A 17,902-nucleotide genomic window follows, 5' to 3' on the forward strand; every position below is an offset into this window, starting at 1 on the left:
TAGTTTGAACATTTATGAACATAATGATATGAAAATTGAACTGGAAAAATTGAGACTTATATTTTTATTTTGATCAAGAATCCCCTCCCCCCATCCTTTTTTAATTTCGTGTCAATTTCTATTTTTTAAGGCTACAAATCCCTAAGGAATTTTCCCCCAAAAGATTTGATATACTAAATTGAACATTTCTGAATATAAGAAAAATATAAATGAACTGGAAAAAATGGTTCTTATTGGTTTATTTTTGCCACAAAAGGGCCACCCCCCCTCGGCCTTGCTGTGTGCCATTATTGTCACTTTTTATACATATTTGGCTAGAAATATTTGGAATATCCTTTTGAAAATCAACCACATTGTAGCCAGATAACTAATTTTATGAAAGAAATCAATTTTACTAAAAAAATGTATGTAAGTTTGAAATTAACAGCATAATTTTTATATAAATTGAAATAATTGAGGCATACTTTATGTGCAAAATAAACCATTATGCATCAATTTTTCCAGTTCAATTTTCATATCATTATGTTAAGAAATGTTCAAGCTACCAATTCCACACCAACTTTAGTAAAATAGAATGTATTTTGCTAGCAAAACTATCCATAAAGTGAAGACTATTTTAAAAAAATGGGGGGGCGTGCATTTCATCAACAAAATAAACCAATATGCATCAATTTTTCCAGTTCAATTTTCATATCATTATGTTCAGAAATGTTCAAGCTACCAATCCCACACCAACTTTAGTAAAATAGAATGCATTTTGCAGGCATAAGTACAGTGATCCCTCGATCATCGCGAGGGTTCCGTTCCAGGACCCCTTGTCGCGAAGTAGCGGTGCGGAAGTAAAAACACCATCTGCGCATGCGCAGATGGTGTTTTTATTTCCACAGCAGCAGCGAGGAGCCGAAGATTGGGTTTCCCCGCCGCCTCGCTGCTGCTGCTTGTCCGCGCGCGTGCCGCCCGCCCCCCGCGCTGTTGCTGGGGCCGCTTCTCAGCTGAGAAGCGGCCCTGGGGTTTCCCCCGCGCGCGCGCGTGCTGCCCGCCCCCCGCGCTGTTGCTGGGGCCGCTTCTCAGCTGAGAAGCGGCCCTGGGGTTTCCTCCGCGCGCGCGCGTGCTGCCCACCCCCCGCACTGTTGCTGGGGCCGCTTCTCAGCTGAGAAGCGGCCCTGGGGTTTCCTCCGCGCGCGCGCGTGCTGCCCGCCCCCCGCGCTGTTGCTGGGGCCGCTTCTCAGCTGAGAAGCGGCCCTGGGGTTTCCCCCGCGCGCGCGCGTGCTGCCCGCCCCCCGCGCTGTTGCTGGGGCCGCTTCTCAGCTGAGAAGCGGCCCTGGGGTTTCCTCCGCGCGCGCGCGTGCTGCCCACCCCCCGCGCTGTTGCTGGGGCCGCTTCTCAGCTGAGAAGCGGCCCTGGGGTTTCCTCCGCGCGCGCGCGTGCTGCCCGCCCCCCGCGCTGTTGCTGGGGCCGCTTCTCAGCTGAGAAGCGGCCCTGGGGTTTCCCCCCCGCGCTGTTGCTGGGGCCGCTTCTCAGCTGAGAAGCGGCCCTGGGGTTTCCTCCGCGCGCGCGCGTGCTGCCCGCCCCCCGCGCTGTTGCTGGGGCTGCTTCTCAGCTGAGAAGCGGCCCTGGGGTTTCCCCCCCCGCGCGCGCGTGCTGCCCGCCCCCCGCGCTGTTGCTGGGGCCGCTTCTCAGCTGAGAAGCGGCCCTGGGGTTTCCTCCGCGCGCGCACGTGCTGCCCACCCCCCGCGCTGTTGCTGGGGCCGCTTCTCAGCTGAGAAGCGGCCCTGGGGTTTCCTCCGCGCGCGCGCGTGCTGCCCACCCCCCGCGCTGTTGCTGGGGCCGCTTCTCAGCTGAGAAGCGGCCCTGGGCTTTCCTCCGCGCGCGCGCGTGCTGCCCACCCCCCGCGCTGTTGCTGGGGCCGCTTCTCAGCTGAGAAGCGGCCCTGGGGTTTCCCCGCGCGTGTGCCGCCCACCCGCCCACGCCGTTGCTCGCGCCTTACCGGGGCAAGAGGGGGAAGACCCAGGGAAGCCTCTGCCCGGCGGGGAAACTCCACCATCTACGCATGCGTGGAAGGGCACGCATGCGCAGATGGTGGAGTTTACTTCCGGGTTGAAAACTCGCGATATAGCGTTTAGCGAACATCGAGATCGCGAAACTCGAGGGATCACTGTATCAATAAACCTAAAAAAAATTCACAAAAACGGGGGGGAGGCATATTTATGTGCAAAATAAACCAATAAGGATTAATTTCTTCAGTTCAATTTTCATATCATTGTGTGCAGAAATGTTCAGACTACTTTCCAAGTGAAAAAAGTATTCAAATTGACCAAACATAAGCACTGCAAATGAAGAGTTTTCGGTCCGGGTCAGGGTGACCTGCGAACAGAAGATTTTTAACTTTTTTTAAACAGAACAGCAGGGTTTTAAGTAGAAAAGTTTGTAAGAAGAAGCAATTATTCCCATAGGAATCAATGTAAAATAATGTGTGTGATTGGGGAAACCTCAGGGACGGTGGAGGCCCTGTTTCCTCCCAGGAGATTCCTAGATAGGCCCCATTGAGGCTTCTCTCCACCTTTTCCAGCCCTGTTTACTCCCAGGAGGTTCCTAGAGAGGCCCCAGATCTGTTTCAGAATCTAAGGCTGACATTCTCCTTGATCTGTACTTGATGCTGCTACAATTGGAGCAGAGAACTTAGGTAGCCCAAGCTACAAGACCTAAGTAGAAAAACGAGAATACTCTTAATATCCTTCTCTGCATTTGCCTTAGCATGAAGCTATTGTAAAAGAAATGTGTAAACCTGTTAGCACAACTTTATTTATTTGTTTGCTTGTTTTGTCAAGTATGTATTGGTGGTATACAAAGTTATAACAATGTTTATATACATGATACTAGTAAGAGAGAAACATTAGGACAGGGGACCAAAGGTACACTGGTGCACTTATGCACGATAGGTAAAAAACTCTTAATGCTTTTTTTTTTACAATGTTGTTACAGTGGGCTCTGGCATCTTAGATCATTAGAGAAGAGTATTCCCAAGACTTTGAAAAAGTGAGGGTCATGTCCATGTTTGTATTTTATGTTCTGATTTTTATTTTATTTTATTTTTTGCCATTATGGAAGATAAATAAAATAATCAAGAAGGCACATCTCCAGATACCAACTGCAAGGGACATCAGCTTGGCCAATTCTAGAAACCACTTAGTGGACTAGCTACTTTTCAAAAGAGGTCCCAAAAATGTATCTCTATTTTTCCTGCCTGCCATTCTCATTCTGTTTTCTCTGTTATAGAGGATTTATAATCATTAATAAAGTGTTGGTAATGACCTATAAAGCCCTACATGGCATCGGGCCAGATTACCTGCGGGACCACCTTCTGCCGTATGAATCCCAGGGACCAGTTAGGTCCCACCTTCGGCCTTCTCCAGGTCCCGTCAACTAGACAATGTCGCTTGGCAGGGCCTAAGGGAAGGGTCTTCTCTGTGGGGGCCCCAGCCCTCTAGAATCAGCTCCCCCTGGAGATTCATACTGTCCCCCACCCTCCTCGCCTTCCACGAGAGTCCTAAAACTCATTTATGTAGGTGACCAGACTATAACTTTGGTAAAGCGGGACACCATTGACGGGGACAGGGGGAGGACGGCTGAAAAATCTCCACAGACTTTTACCTCAGCATTTGTTTTTGTAAATTGTTTCCCAGTCCGGCCCTTTTATTGCAGTATGGTAAGGCTGCTTCTTATACTGGAATGCCGGAGAGGTGTGGACTCAGTCTCTTCTCCAACCCTACGTTATTCCCCCCCCCCTCTCTCTGTTGGGTATGAGCAAAGCAACCTGTAGGTGATAGCTCCAAAGTTTTGGGCAACTGCTTCACTTTTTTCTTTCCTCCCCAGTGTGGAAGTTGAACTGCTTGCTGGGCAATCCCTTCAAGCCATGGGATCGCATGGGATCAAAGCATGAAGAGCCGGTCCTTCCAGCTGGCTGATATTATTATTATTATTATTATTATTATTATTATTATTATTATTGTTGTTGTTGTTGTTATTATTATTGTTGTTGTTATTATTATTGTTATTGTTATTGTTATTTATTATTATTGTTATTATTGTTGTTGTTATTATTATTATTATTATTATTATTATTATTATTATTATTATTATTATGTCAGTACAACACAGCAAACGAAATCACTATGCTGGATTTCGTATTTCATCACCAGTCGGGCGCTTCCCAAGCACCTAGGACTGCGTGATGTAGCGGCAAATTATGTTTGCCGATCCCAGTAAAGTGGCCTTTTGCAATTGACAGATGGAGATTTTGTCAATTCCGATGGTTTTCAAATGTCCACTGAGATCCTTTGGTACTGCGCCCAGCATGCCAAGTACCACTGGGACCACTTTCACTGGCTTATGCCAGAGTTGTTGCAGCTCGATTTTTAGATCTTCGTATTTCACTAATTTCTCTAGCTGCTTCTCCTCAATTCTGCTGTCCCCTGGGATTGCAATGTCGATGATCCATACTTTCTTTTTCTCCACGATCACAATGTCTGGTGTGTTATGCTTCAGAATTCGGTCAGTCTGAAGTCGGAAGTCCCACAGTAGTTTTGCTTGCTCATTTTCGACCACTTTTTCGGGCTTATGATCCCACCAGTTCTTTGCCACTGGTAAATGGTAGTTACGGCACAAGTTCCAGTGGATCATCTGTGCCACAGCATCATGTCTATGCTTGTAGTCAGTCTGTGCGATCTTTTTGCAGCAGCTGAGTATGTGATCGATTGTTTCATCTGTTTCTTTACAGAGTCTGCACTTTGGATCGTCTGTTGAGGATTATTATTATTATTATTATTATTATTATTATTATTATTATTATTACTATTACTATTACTACTACTACTTATTAGATTTGTATGCCGCCCCTCTCCATAGACTCAGTAAAACAGTGTGCAACGAACAAATCTAATATTTAAAAAGTATCTAAAAAACCCATTAATTTAAAACCATACAACACAAGCACACCATACATAAAACTATATAAGCCTGGGGGAAATGTCTCAGTTCCCCCATGCCTGACGGCAGAGGTGGGTATTAAGGCGTTTGCAAAAGGCAAGGAGGGTGGGGGCAATCCTAATCTCTGGGGGGATCTGGTTCCAGAGGGTCAGGGCCGCCACAGAGAAGGCTCTTCCCCTGGATCCCACCAAATGACATTGTTTAGTCGACAGGACCCGGAGAAGACCAACTCTGTGGGACCTAACTGGTCACTGGAATTCGTGCAGCAGAAGGCGGTCTCAGTATGTCTTTCAAAAAATCTGGACTTTTAAAAAATGCTGCGGGACGTGGGACAAATTACTAAAAAGCAGGACTGTCCCACCAAGGCTCGCCAGGCTTGGGGTGATTTGACTCTAGCCCTCTGGCCAATGAATGTTACGTATAGTTGTCGTGTGAGTGGGTGTGAGTGGTCTTTTTAACAGTACTGGGTTTTATAGATGAGTACGTTCAGTTTTTTTAATTAATTGGATTTAGATGATTATATTGTATAGTTCTTTTTTATTTGTTGTAAGCTGCCCGGAGTCTTCAGAGAGGGGTGTCATATAAATCCAATTATTTAATAAATTAGAAACATAGAAGACTGACGGCAGAAAAAGACCTCATGGTCCATCTAGTCTGCCCTTATACTATTTCCTGTGTTTTATCTTAGGATGGATATATGTTTATCCCAGGCATGTTTAAATTCAGTTACTGTGGATTTACCAACCACGTCTGCTGGAAGTTTGTTCCAAGGATCTACTACTCTTTCAGTGAAATAATATTTTCTCACGTTGCTTTTGATCTTTCCCCCAACTAACTTCAGATTGTGTCCCCTTGTTCTTGTGTTCATTTTCCTATTAAAAACACTTCCCTCCTGAACCTTATTTAACCCTTTAACATATTTAAATGTTTTGATCATGTCCCCCCTTTTCCTTCTGTCCTCCAGATTAACTCAGCTGCATTATATTATGTACGTATTATATTATGTACACTTTTCTTTTATGTATGCTCAGAGCATATGCACCAAGACAAATTTGTTGTTTGTTTATTTATTTGATTTTTATGCCGCCCTTCTCCTTACACTGAGGGCGGCTTACAACATGTTAGCAATAGCACTTTTTAACAGAGCCAGGCTATTGTCCCCACAATCCAGGTCCTCATTTTACCCACCTAGGAAGGTTGGAAGGCTGAGTCAACCTTGAGCCAGTGATGAGATTTGAACAGCTGACCTTCAGATCTACAAGTCAGCTTCAGTAGCCTGCAGTACAGCACTCTACTTGCTGCGCCACCCTGGCTCAAATTCCTTGTATGTCCAATCACACTTGGCCAATAAATGTCTATTCTGTTCTATTCTATTCTATTCTATTCTATTCCATTCCATTCCATTCCATTCTATTCTATTCCATTCTATTCTATTCATGGTAAAACAGGACACTGTTACATTTCAGATTATACTTAAAATTAATGTGGTTTTCTGGAAATATATATCCACTGCTATTTAAAAGAAGATATAATAGCACTGGGCCTCTACAGATGAAGCATTTATTTTAAAAAGCTTTCTCATTTTGTTAAGTTCTCCAGAACAATAATAAAGCAGTCTTTTATAAATAAGTCTACTACATATTGAAAAATAAGTCTAATTGGAACAGATGTTTATAGCTATTGACTTACCTCCTTGCATCCAGTTCAGCAGAAAATAAAAGTCTGCCTCTCTCGTTCAGCAATTTGCCTTCTTGCAGCCAGTTTAATTTTTAGTTCTAGCACGTGACTTGCCTGTGTTGAATCAGCGGGTGGCCGGGAGGCTGATATCAGTTGCTAGTGCTAATCAGACTCTATTTTGTTTGCTGCAAGGGGGTAAATTGCTGGGAGGCAGAGACCAAAGGGTGGGGGTGGCTGGGTGGGGCTACATTCTGTGTATAAGACGCACCCAGGTTTTCACCCTCTTTGGGAAGGTAATGTGTCTTATACCCCCCAAAATACAGGACGTTCTTGCTCACTGACACTGATGTTGGCAGTTTCATATGCTCTACCACCCAGCTGACTTTCAGTGCCAAGAGCTGTTTCCAAGCTGGTAAACTTTTACCTCTGGCCATAGAGTTCCCAAAAGAAAATAATCCACCATGCAGTTGCTGGGTACAGCTATCAAGTGGTCAAGTGCAGGAAATCAAGACCAATACAACAATTTGTTTCAAACAACTTCTTTATTGCTGTTTGCATGCAGACATGAATCTTGACAAAGTAAAGCACACGCTGCATATGTATCAGATAAAGACTATTCAGGTTTTGGAGAGAATCCCCTTTGAACCTCTTTCTCCACACCAATGACTCAAGGCTGATTTCAGGTTTAGCTCCTTGAAAAAGAAGTCTTCCCTTCTACAGACAGGCAACCAAGTCCATAACCCAAATCAAATTAAACATTTATTTTGGTCATAGACCAGGATAAAGGCTAATATGCAAAGAAAAGCTAAGAAAAACACATATAATGTGCCAAATAAACGTGTTTGTTAAAACCTTGTATCTGCAATATTTATGACTCTTCACAACTGGCTTTCCTTCGTGGCTTCCTGGTGTTCTGGGCTGCTTTTCTCATTCTTGAAAACTCTTTGCAGAGCAACCTTGTAAGATGCTCTGGTCTGACCTTTTCCACCCTTCTTCCTCCCCACTAAGAAATAAAGGAGTGGGTTGATGCTGCTGTTGAGAGTGGCACATACTATCCCAATGGTCATGAGGACGATGTTAGGAGAATGAAAATGGTCGATGACATAAAAGACATTCAGTGGGAGAGAAAGCAGGAGGAAGAAGAGGAGGGCCAGCAAGATGGTGGTGAGCAGTTTCCTTTGGTTGCGTTGAGACTTAGACCTCATATGAATCCCGAGAATCACAGTAGACACAACCATGAGAGGTGTACAAAGTAAGCCATTCACAATAAGCTGGTAAAGCACAGGTGAACTTCCAAAGCTCTTAGTTTGATGCAGAATGAAGTGCAGTGCAGAGAGCAGGAAGGAGAGGATCCAGATGAGGCTGCAAACAAGTGTGGGGAAATATGGAGGCCGATGACAACGATGCCAGAGTGGGAAGAGGACAGCTACGCACCTGTCCAGGCTGATGGCTGTCAGCAGGAACTGGCTGGCAGAATACGTGAAGGAAAAGAACTCAACAAATAATAAGAAAAAGGCATTGACGACGTATTTTCTGTGGCTCAGAGTAAACACTGACCCAAATATGGCTGAAATTACGAGGGATGTACTGACCCCAAAATCAGCGATGGAGAGGTTCAGGATGAAAGTGGTGAACGGATTCCTCTTAATGGAAAAGGCCAGGAGGTAAATGGTTGTTCCATTTCCCACCAGGCCAAAAATGCAAATAACGGCAATGAAGCCATTGAGAAGATTTTGTGTTACATTATCAAATAGCTGATCGTAAGAAAAAAATTCTGGTATTAGAAATTCGCTCTGTATCCTGAAAACACAAAGAGACAGAAAGAGAATCAGTCCTTGTTAGCGAAATACATACATATTGTAGAAAGGGCCACCCTGTTTCCCAGATTAAAATAGTATTTGTTTGTTTGTTTGTTTGTTTGTTTGTTTGTTTGTTTGTTTGTTTGCCTGCCTGCCTGCCTGCCTGCCTGCCTCTCTATCTATCTATCTATCTATCTATCTATCTATCTATCTATCTATCTATCTATCTATCTATCTAACTGAGGCAAGGTGGCGCAGTGGGTAGAGTGCTGTACTGCAGGCCACTGAAGCTGACTGCTAAGATCTGCAGGTCAGCGGTTCAAATCTCATCACTGGCTCAAGGTTCATTCAGCCTTCCATCCTTCCAGGGTGGGTAAAATGAGGACTCGGATTGTGGGGGCAATATACTGGCTCTGTTAAAAAGTGCTATTGCCAACATGCTGTTATGCCCTTTGTTAAAAGGGCATTATAAATAAATATTATTATTATTATTATTATTATTATTATTATCATTATTATTATTGTTTTTGTTGTGTCTTTGTTGTTGTTATTGTTATTGTTATTATTGTTATTATTGTTATTATTGTTATTATTGTTATTATTGTTATTATTATTATTATTATTATTATTATTATTTTTTTTTTTTATTTGATTTGATTTGATTTGATTTTTTTTATCCTGCCCTTCTCCTTAGACAAGGGCAGATTACAACCTGCTGTGGCCAAGGACGTTTCTGGAAATCAAATAAAAATTGTCCTTCTTTCCCATCAGCCAGGCTCCATTTTATTTCTAGAGTCTTTCTCCTGGCTTGGAACCAGACTCGGTTTCTCTTCCCACAGTACGTAAGTATGTACGTTATTTACATATATATACACACATACATACATACATGCTTACACACATACATACAGTGAAGTCCTGGAGGCCGGCAGTTGGGAGCGCACACCTTCACATGAGAATTTGCTTCCGTGCATGCGCCAAAGCAGTAAAATGGTCAAAAATTGCCAAAATCTCACACGAGGATATTAGCGCATGTGCAGAAGTAAAGAAATGTCAAAGATCGCTGATTTTCATCGACTTCTTTGCTTCCATACATGCGCTAGAGCAAAGTCCTTGGAGAGGGGCAGCATAGAAATCTAAATAATAACAATAATAATAGTAGTCGTAATACTAATAATACTAATACTAATAATAATACTGATAATACTGATAATACTAATACTGATGATGATAATGATACTACTACTACTACTACTAATAATAATAACAATAATAATAATAATAATAATAATAATAATAATAATAATAATTCTTGAGCAGGGGCATGGTGAGGATGAGCGGATGAACTGCCAATACAATGCTCAGATTGAGGATTCCTTTTCCCCAAGTGCATTATTTTACATTTGGAAGCATTAAACTGCAGTTTCCATTGCTTTGACCATTTATCTAGTAAAGCTAAATCATTTACCATATTACAGACTCATCGCCATTTCTGCTAATGGATTGGGGGATTCCCGCTGTACTGGGGGGAAGCCCAATACTGCATACATACACACATCAATATGCATAGACACACACTTTTTTCACTTACACATATCAACACATACCCCTTTTTTACTGCCTGATGGTAACTACAGCCATAAAATTAAAGTTTCTTGCAAGATTGGAGAATTGCTACACCCAATAGGAGTGAGGTGGCATAGTGGTTAGAGTGCAGCAGTGCAGGCTATTTCAGCTGATGGCAATCTGAAGTTCGGCAGTTCAAATTCACTTGTTCGAGGTTTGACTCAGCCTTCCATCCTTCCAAGGTGGGTCAAATGAGAACCCTGACTGTTGGGGGCAATATGATGATATTGTAAACTGCTTAGAGAGGGCTGTAAAAGCACTATGAAGCTTTATATAAGTCCAACTGCTATGGCTATTGCTAATAGTGACAAAGACCTATAGGTGGTCCCTATATTTTATTTATTTATTTATTTGGTTGGATTTTCTATGTCGGCTTTTTCCACAGACTCAGGGCAGCTTACAAAAGTGAGAATAACATACAATACAAATATAGTTAGAGAAAGCCAACATAAAACTAATATTAAGACCTCCAAGATATAAAACAGGCATTCATATTCACTCAACCACAATCACGCAATCACATCTTTGACTGGAGCGAGGTGTTAAGCTCAACGGCTTCAGACCTGCCAGCAAAGGTAAGTTTTTAAAATCTTGTGAAAGGCACGTACGGTGGGGGCTGTGTGGATCTCTGGAGGGAGTTGGTTCCAGAGGGCTGGGGCAGCTACAGAGAAGGCTCTTCCCCTAGGCCCCGCCAGCCGGCATTGTTTAGCTGACTGGACTTGGAGGAGGCCAACTCTGTGGGACCTAAGCAACCGCTGCGATACGTGAGGCAGGAGATCATCCCGTAAGTAAGTAAATATGTGACAGCTGTCCTATGATCAAGAAAACCCCATGGATTTCATCAAAGACTAACAAAGCCGAAATGTTCTCCTGATTGTGTGGAGAGATTACATGGAGAATTGAGCAACCTCCATCACAGAAGATTCCGTTCAAAAGAAAGAGACCCTGTTCAAAATGGGCAGAGCACCAAAGCAATTTTCCTTTTGGAACATTATGAGGCAACTGGAAGGCTAACTCCATTCCTGCAAAGAAAATATTTTGTTTCATAATATACTTACTTATTGATTGCGATCAAAATATGGGGGAAGTGTTGTGGTTTTTGTCTTGACCCACCACCTAAAGAAGCAATTATAATAAATCCTTTATTTTGATCAATAACAGCAGGCGGCAAAAAATGCTCATGTGCTTTAACAACTTCATCCACACAGATTTGTTTCTTTCTGAACGGGTGTTTGTCACTATATTGTAGGAAGTTAGCACCTACCAGTCTCCTAGAAGAATGAAATGTTTCAGGAAATATTAAAAGGGAAGAATATTTCATCTAAAAGGGAGGCAGAAACTCAGCATCCTTTTGTCAATGGGACATTAAGGCCTTGAAACAGTCTATTCTACGTTAACAAAGATCTACCTCCTTCAGGCCGAGTCATAGTAGGAATTGCCCAAAGCCCTTTCATTACATCATCACCCAGTAAAAGTCAACCAAGCCTGGGACTTAAAAGAAAACCTACAAAGATACCCCTGCATGGCTCTATGGGAGTCTGACAAACAATCAGAACACAAGCTGAAATTCAAAGCCCAACAGAGGGCATAAAACCCAGATACTCCCAGCATCATGCCCCTTCTTTGCCCAGGATCTCAAACTGTGTGATCCTGTTCATCAATAAACCATCTTTCCAATCAGCCTCCATGTTTCCAGTGTCTTTCTCCCCACTTGGAACTGAACCCAGATGGACATTGCTTCCCAAAAATATAAATAAAATAATATCCATTAGGGTTCTTTCCCCCCTATCCCAGTGATGGGCTCCTCTGTGTAAGGTCAGTTATGCAGAGCCAGCAGAATTTTTTTCCTTTTTTTCCCTTCTGGGCTGTGTGTATGTTTTTCCTAGAGCAATAAATGAGGTTGAATGTGTATAATTTTAGAAGATATCTCTCTCTCTCTCTTTCTCTCTGTCTCTCTCTCTCTTTCTCTCTGTCTCTCTCTCTCTCTTTCCCACTCTCTCTTTCCCTCTGTCTTTGTCTCTCTGTCTCTGTCTCTCTGTCTCTCTCTGTCTCTCTCTCTCTCTGTAAATACACATACAGTTCATATAGTAGATAATGCATATTTTTGTGTGCCTTTGTGTAATATGTACAACTTCTGCAAGGCTCTCTATAAGGGGCTACCATTGAAGAGTGTTCAGAAACTTCAAAGTGTGCAATATGCAGCCGCGTGATTGGTTATGGGCCTCCCAAGTTATGCCCAAGTTTCTCCAGCACTCCGTGGACTGCATTGGCTGCCAATTGGTTTCTGGACACAATTCAAAGTGTTGGTTAAGACCTATAAAGTCCTACATGGCATCGGACCAGGTTACTTGCGGAACTGCTTCTTCCGCATGAGTTCCAGTGACTGGTTAGGTCTCACAGAGTTGGCCTTCTCCAGGTCCCATCAATTAGAAAATGTCACTCGGTGGGGCCTAGGGGATGAACCTTCTCTGTGGGGCCCAGAGATTTGGACTGCCCCTCCTCACCTTCCGTAAGAATCTAAAGACTCATCTGTATTGCCAGGCTGGGGGCCATTAGAGTCCCCTGGCCGACGAGTGCAGGTATGTTTGCTGTTGAATGGGAAGGAGTGATTTTTAAATGCTATTAGGGTGTTTAAATTTAATTAGCTAAATTAATTGGCTTCTAGATATCTGTACTGTATATTGTGTTTCTTGATATGTTGTAAGCTGTCCCAAGACCTTGGAGAGGGGCGGCATATGAATCAAATAAATAAATCCTATGAGAAGCCATTTTGTGAAAGCACCCTCTAAACATTTCCAAAATGGTCTCAGGAGAGAGAGGACAACAGGAACTCGTGATTCTGTGAGAGACTTTCAATTTTGGAAGAAGCTCACAAAGCATTTTCAACCTTTCAGGTTTTTAATTATCTGTAGTACCCACAAAAGAAAGTAAGTTTACATACTGTCTAACATAGTTTCCATGAAGTCCATATCTTCTGAGTTATTAAATGGCGGTTCCATTGTACAAAATGTGTTGTTTGCTTGCTTAGAAGAGTTCACGTCCTGCAGCATTGTAATTGAAAGAAAAGTACAACTATTTTAAAAAAAGCAAAATTGACTGTTCTTTTGATTGTCCAAATAACTGAAAGAAATTGTATTCTTGGAGAATTCCAAGTCATTATTGGATTTGCCATCCACACAAAACAGGTGTGGCCCCTGATAGCTTTCAATGGAGCAATAAAATATATTTACAGTCTGAGACCAAATGCAATCAAAAATCAGGAATACATTACAGTAATCCTAAAAAAGAGGTTTTTTAAAAAGGAGGGAAAAAACTTTCAAAAAATGGGGCACTTTTTCAATCAATATCAATTCATAACATGAGAAAAGGACTGGTAAAAACATATTAAGGTTTATTGGAGTCAGTGATCAGAAGACTGGTGTCATTCGTAGCAATCTGGAAAGAATTGGATGGGAAATTGACATTAATGACTCAATTCTAAATCATCAAAATCATGGTTGTCCCAAAAGTCCACTGGGCTTCCTTTGAATTTTCTTTGAAAACATTCTGCTTTCTGTTAATCTCCATGTTCTATTGAGATTAACATAAATGGCTACTCCACCTCCCCTTCTCCCTATTCTATCCTTCCTATACAGTGTATATCCTGGTATGGATATTTCCCATTCATTAGAATCCTTAAACCATGTCTCAGTTATGGCAACCAGATCCAAATTATCTCTAGATATTATGGCCATTAACTCACAGAGCTTGTTGCTCAAGCTTCGAGCATTCGTGCACATTACCCGAAGAACATTATTTTCCTTATTAGTTTGACCCTTATCATCAACAACTACATCTATTTTATTTACAGCTCCCTTTTCATAAGCTTCCAGAAACTGATTTATCCTCATTGGTCGGGGACAGAAATCATCCACATCTGGTACATCTCTGTCCCCTTTACCTAGTTTAAATGCCTGTCCAAAAAAGTTCTGAATTCCTCACCGAGCACCTGGGTACCTCTGTATGATGGATGCAAACCATCCCTCTTAAACAACTCCCTATTAGACCACCTACTGACATTATGACTTACATAGCCAAAACCTTCAGCTTTACACCACTGCCTTAACCACACATTAAACTCTCTGATACAAGTTGTTTTATCCTCCTGGCCACAAACCGGTAACACCTCTGAGAAAGTCACTGAATCAGTTATTTTACCCAGCTCCACACTTAGACATTTAAAATCTCTTTTTACTACATTAACATTTCTCTGGGACAAATCATTTGTGCCAAGATGCACCACCACATCAACGTTATTACCTTTACTCACAGCCTTGATAATGTTTGTAATCCGCCTCCTGTCCCTGTGGGCAGTGGCTCCTGGGAGACACCTCATCACCTTCACCACATCCTTCCTCTGTCCCAAATCAACACCTCTAACAATCGAGTCACCCACAAGAAAATGTGTTCTCTTTTTATTCCTACTAACTGGACTTGGTTTGGTGTCACTATGCACCTCGTTTACAACAACTTCTCCTTTGAACATCCCCTCATTCTCCGCCTGAGGGGCCTTGTTAATACCTTCAACATCCTTACTATTTAAATCCGCAAGAACATTATAGGAATTGGATACAGAGAGACCAAAATTTCTATGTTTTTGCTCAACTGCACGTAATCTTCCTGAACCAACAGTTGTCCACACAGCCCTCCTCCTCAGGGGGCACTGTGGAAGTGGAGGCTGGACACATGGCTGCATTACAGCACGTGGCTGGGACAATCTTTCCACTTCTGCCTGCAAGCTACAAACTAAGGACTGCAATCTAGAGATCTCGCCATCTAACCTAGATGTCCTTATGCAAAGAGGGCAGCACCCCAAGTTCCACAAGGTACTACGGAACACAACAGCCAGACAAGTGTTACACTGCACCAAGCCAATCATCTTAACAATGTATTGAAATACAGGTACTTAGCAAGAAAATCAACCCCTATTGCTACCAAACTTTGCTGATTTTGGTTTATAGTTATATAATTTGCGCGCCGCCAGGCGCGCGGGCCACTATTTTCCTCTCCTCTTCCTCTGTGTTCTGAAAGTGCAGTTTAAAATGGCTTTTCTGACCCTTTTATACTTCCCAGTCTAGTCCCCTCCTCCCTGAATTCAATAACACAATCAGCCAATGAAATTTCCCCTTATAGCCAGCTATATACCCTCCTCCTTGAATTCAAGAATACAAACTGTAAACAGCACTATTTTCCTCTCCTCTTCCTCTGTGTTCTGAAAGTGCAGTTTAAAATGGCTTTTCTGACCCTTTTATACTTCCCAGTCTAGTCCCCTCCTCCCTGAATTCAATAACACAATCAGCCAATGAAATTTCCCCTTACAGCCAGCTATATACCCTCCTCCTTGAATTCAAGAATACCTTTTGGATTATGAGCTTTCTTTCTGGGGTGTTGGCCATAGTTCCCTCTAAGCTGAGCAGTGAGCAATCACTCACTTAAAAATCATCATCAACTCAGAGTTTTCCAAACCTGCCCAGAAGCTGAGAGGGAAAGAGTGAGAGGGAAGGAGAGAGAGAAGAAGAGAGGAAGAGAGAGAAACAGATAGAAAAAAGAGAGGAAGGAAAAGAGAAAGAAAAAGAATGGGAGGAAGGAAGAGAGACAGAAAATCAAAATCTAGTTTGAAACTAGCTCAACTATTTAAGTGGCATTTTGATATTGATAGAGTTGCCCTATTATGAGCTCACTGTTATAGACACACAGTACAGTATTTTATTTTGAAATTCTCTGAGGCAAAACAGGGTGGGTTTTTTATTTGTTTGTTTGTTTATTTGTTTATTTATTTATTTATTTATTTATTATTTCTGTGCCGCCCAGTCCCCAAGGGACTGCTGCTCAGACACTATACTTTTCCGCCCCCCCCCCAAAAAAAATTAGAGGGAACACTGGTGTTGGCTATTCCTGCCAGTTTACTGTCAGTTGCAAATTTGATGAGCTCCCCTTCAATTCCCTCATCTACGTCATTTATGAAGATGTTGAAGAGTACTGGCCCTAATCTGGAACCCTGTAGTTGTCAACCTGATCCTACGTAGCTTCTGCTCTGGCAATCTCACACTACTCACCAGAGCTTACAAAACTTTCGCCAGACCTATCCTTGAATACAGCTCATCTGTCTGGAACCCATGCCGCATTTCGGACATCAACACCCTCATTTAATATGAACACTGATTAACGAGTTCAATTCCAGGTTCAAATGTGGTCCTTAAGTCAAGTCAATGGCTAGCTGTAATATATCTTCTATTATTTATATTCCATTGTGAACCGATCACTAATGATATGCAGAAAATTTATTTTTCCTCCTTTCTTAGCCGCTCTGAGTCAATGGAAAGGCGTGGCATACAAATTAATAATTTATTATTATTATTATTATTATTATTATTATTATTATTATTATTATTATTATTGTATTACCTTTAACTGTTTTTAAACAAGATTAAAGGATATTTTTATATGAGAAATAAAGGTTTTATTTGAAAAAAAGGGATATACAAAATGCATATTTTGGAAGATTGCAATAGACAGGTTTTAACAAGGTTGCACCAAATGACTGAGACTTACTGGATAAGTTTTGATTTATAAAATCTGCAGTGCCTATTTTTGATTCATAGGATAAGATTTTAACTACTCTCTTGGCGTCAACCATTATTATTAACAAAGGACATTAGAACACAGACACCACCATCTATGCAACATTTTTCCTCACTGTAAAGCTTTCATTCCAGTTCAGTATCACACATCATATATATCCAGTCCCTCCCTGGTGCTGTCTGAACTTGGTTATTGGCTTGCAATCATTTTGTTGCTTGATTTTACCTGATGTGACACAGGGGAAATTTCTGCAAGGCAGCAACCAAATACTCCACATTTCAGTCCAGAACTAAATAAATATATTTTCTTCTGTATAGACATATGCTCTCCTTAACTTAGATTTTATGAATCTCCATTGAAAGACACAATTTTCCCTGAAATATCAATGGTCCTGCTGCAACTTCAAAATAATCCACATGCTGTTATTAGCTAAACATAAGTAATTAGCTATTGAATAAAAAAACTGTGAAAGAAGAAAAGAATGTTAAACAACAAAGTTTAACAAACAATTCTTTGTTAAAACAAACAAAACAACAAAGAATTCAAGAATCTGATGTCCAGAATATGCTTCTTTTCTCTCAGGTGCCTTCTGGTTGTTTCTTCTTTCATAATCTGATTGCATCTTTAACCACTTGTTTTGCATATTGTGTGCGATAACACTTAAAAATGCAGAATTTAGAGAAAAATATTGCACAAGTTTACTGAGAAAGTTTGCGGCTTGACCCGGCTCACTTCTCCTTTTTGACTGTATTTGCTTCAAGTGAACACCAACGGGACTCACACCAAAGAGATCTTGTCCTTGAGTACCATTTGTTGGGGGTCAAGGGAAAGGGAGAGTTTTGCCTTCTCTTTCTGCTCAAGATCTCCATGTACAATTGGGGGGCCACTGTGTGACCCAGATTGCTGGACTCGATGGGCTTTGGCCTGATTCAGCATGACTCTTCTTATGTTCTTAATACCTTCTCTCCCCTTTCCTACCACCAGCTACTCTTCTTTCCTTCTTGCTTCTCTACGTCCTCTTCTACTCTTTCTCCTTTCTCTCCTTCTCTCTTATTTCCTCTTGCACCTTCTAAATTCTTCCCTGAGTGGATAATTCTAATTATTTTTTTTAAATAATTATTTTTCTCCCCATTGAAAACATACATAGCCTATCATATACTTCAATACAGCTGAATAAACATGTATCATCTATT

The 17,902-nt window shown here is 41.8% G+C and overlaps 1 protein-coding gene across 1 annotated transcript; it reads right to left on the reverse strand.

Moving 5' to 3' along the window:
- Positions 1 to 7,279: 7,279 nt before the first annotated feature.
- Positions 7,280 to 16,252, reverse strand: LOC139165497 (proto-oncogene Mas-like). The gene is made up of 3 exons (XM_070748673.1): positions 16,194 to 16,252; positions 12,593 to 12,676; positions 7,280 to 8,463 (listed from the first exon to the last, which is right to left on the reverse strand). Exons 1-3 carry the CDS (start codon positions 16,250 to 16,252, stop codon positions 7,542 to 7,544), a joined length of 1,065 nt encoding a protein of 354 aa, XP_070604774.1. The 3' UTR covers positions 7,280 to 7,541.
- Positions 16,253 to 17,902: the final 1,650 nt, after the last annotated feature.

The sequence above is a fragment of the Erythrolamprus reginae genome, chromosome 3 (genome assembly GCF_031021105.1).
Source record: "Erythrolamprus reginae isolate rEryReg1 chromosome 3, rEryReg1.hap1, whole genome shotgun sequence".
NCBI classification, from domain to species: domain Eukaryota; kingdom Metazoa; phylum Chordata; class Lepidosauria; order Squamata; family Dipsadidae; genus Erythrolamprus; species Erythrolamprus reginae.

Bases quoted from the DNA above. Each gene is read 5' to 3' on its own strand.
- LOC139165497 (XM_070748673.1), bottom strand. From the start codon at position 16,252: ATGCGGCATGGGTTCCAGACAGATGAGCTGTATTCAAGGATAGGTCTG. The intron at 12,677-16,193 runs GTAAGCTCTGGT...CCCATTCAACAG, and splicing joins ATAGGTCTGGCGAAAGTTTT to CAAACATACCTGCACTCGTC. The intron at 8,464-12,592 runs GTGAGGAGGGGC...TTGTGTTTTCAG, and splicing joins TCTTTAGATTCTTACGGAAG to GATACAGAGCGAATTTCTAA.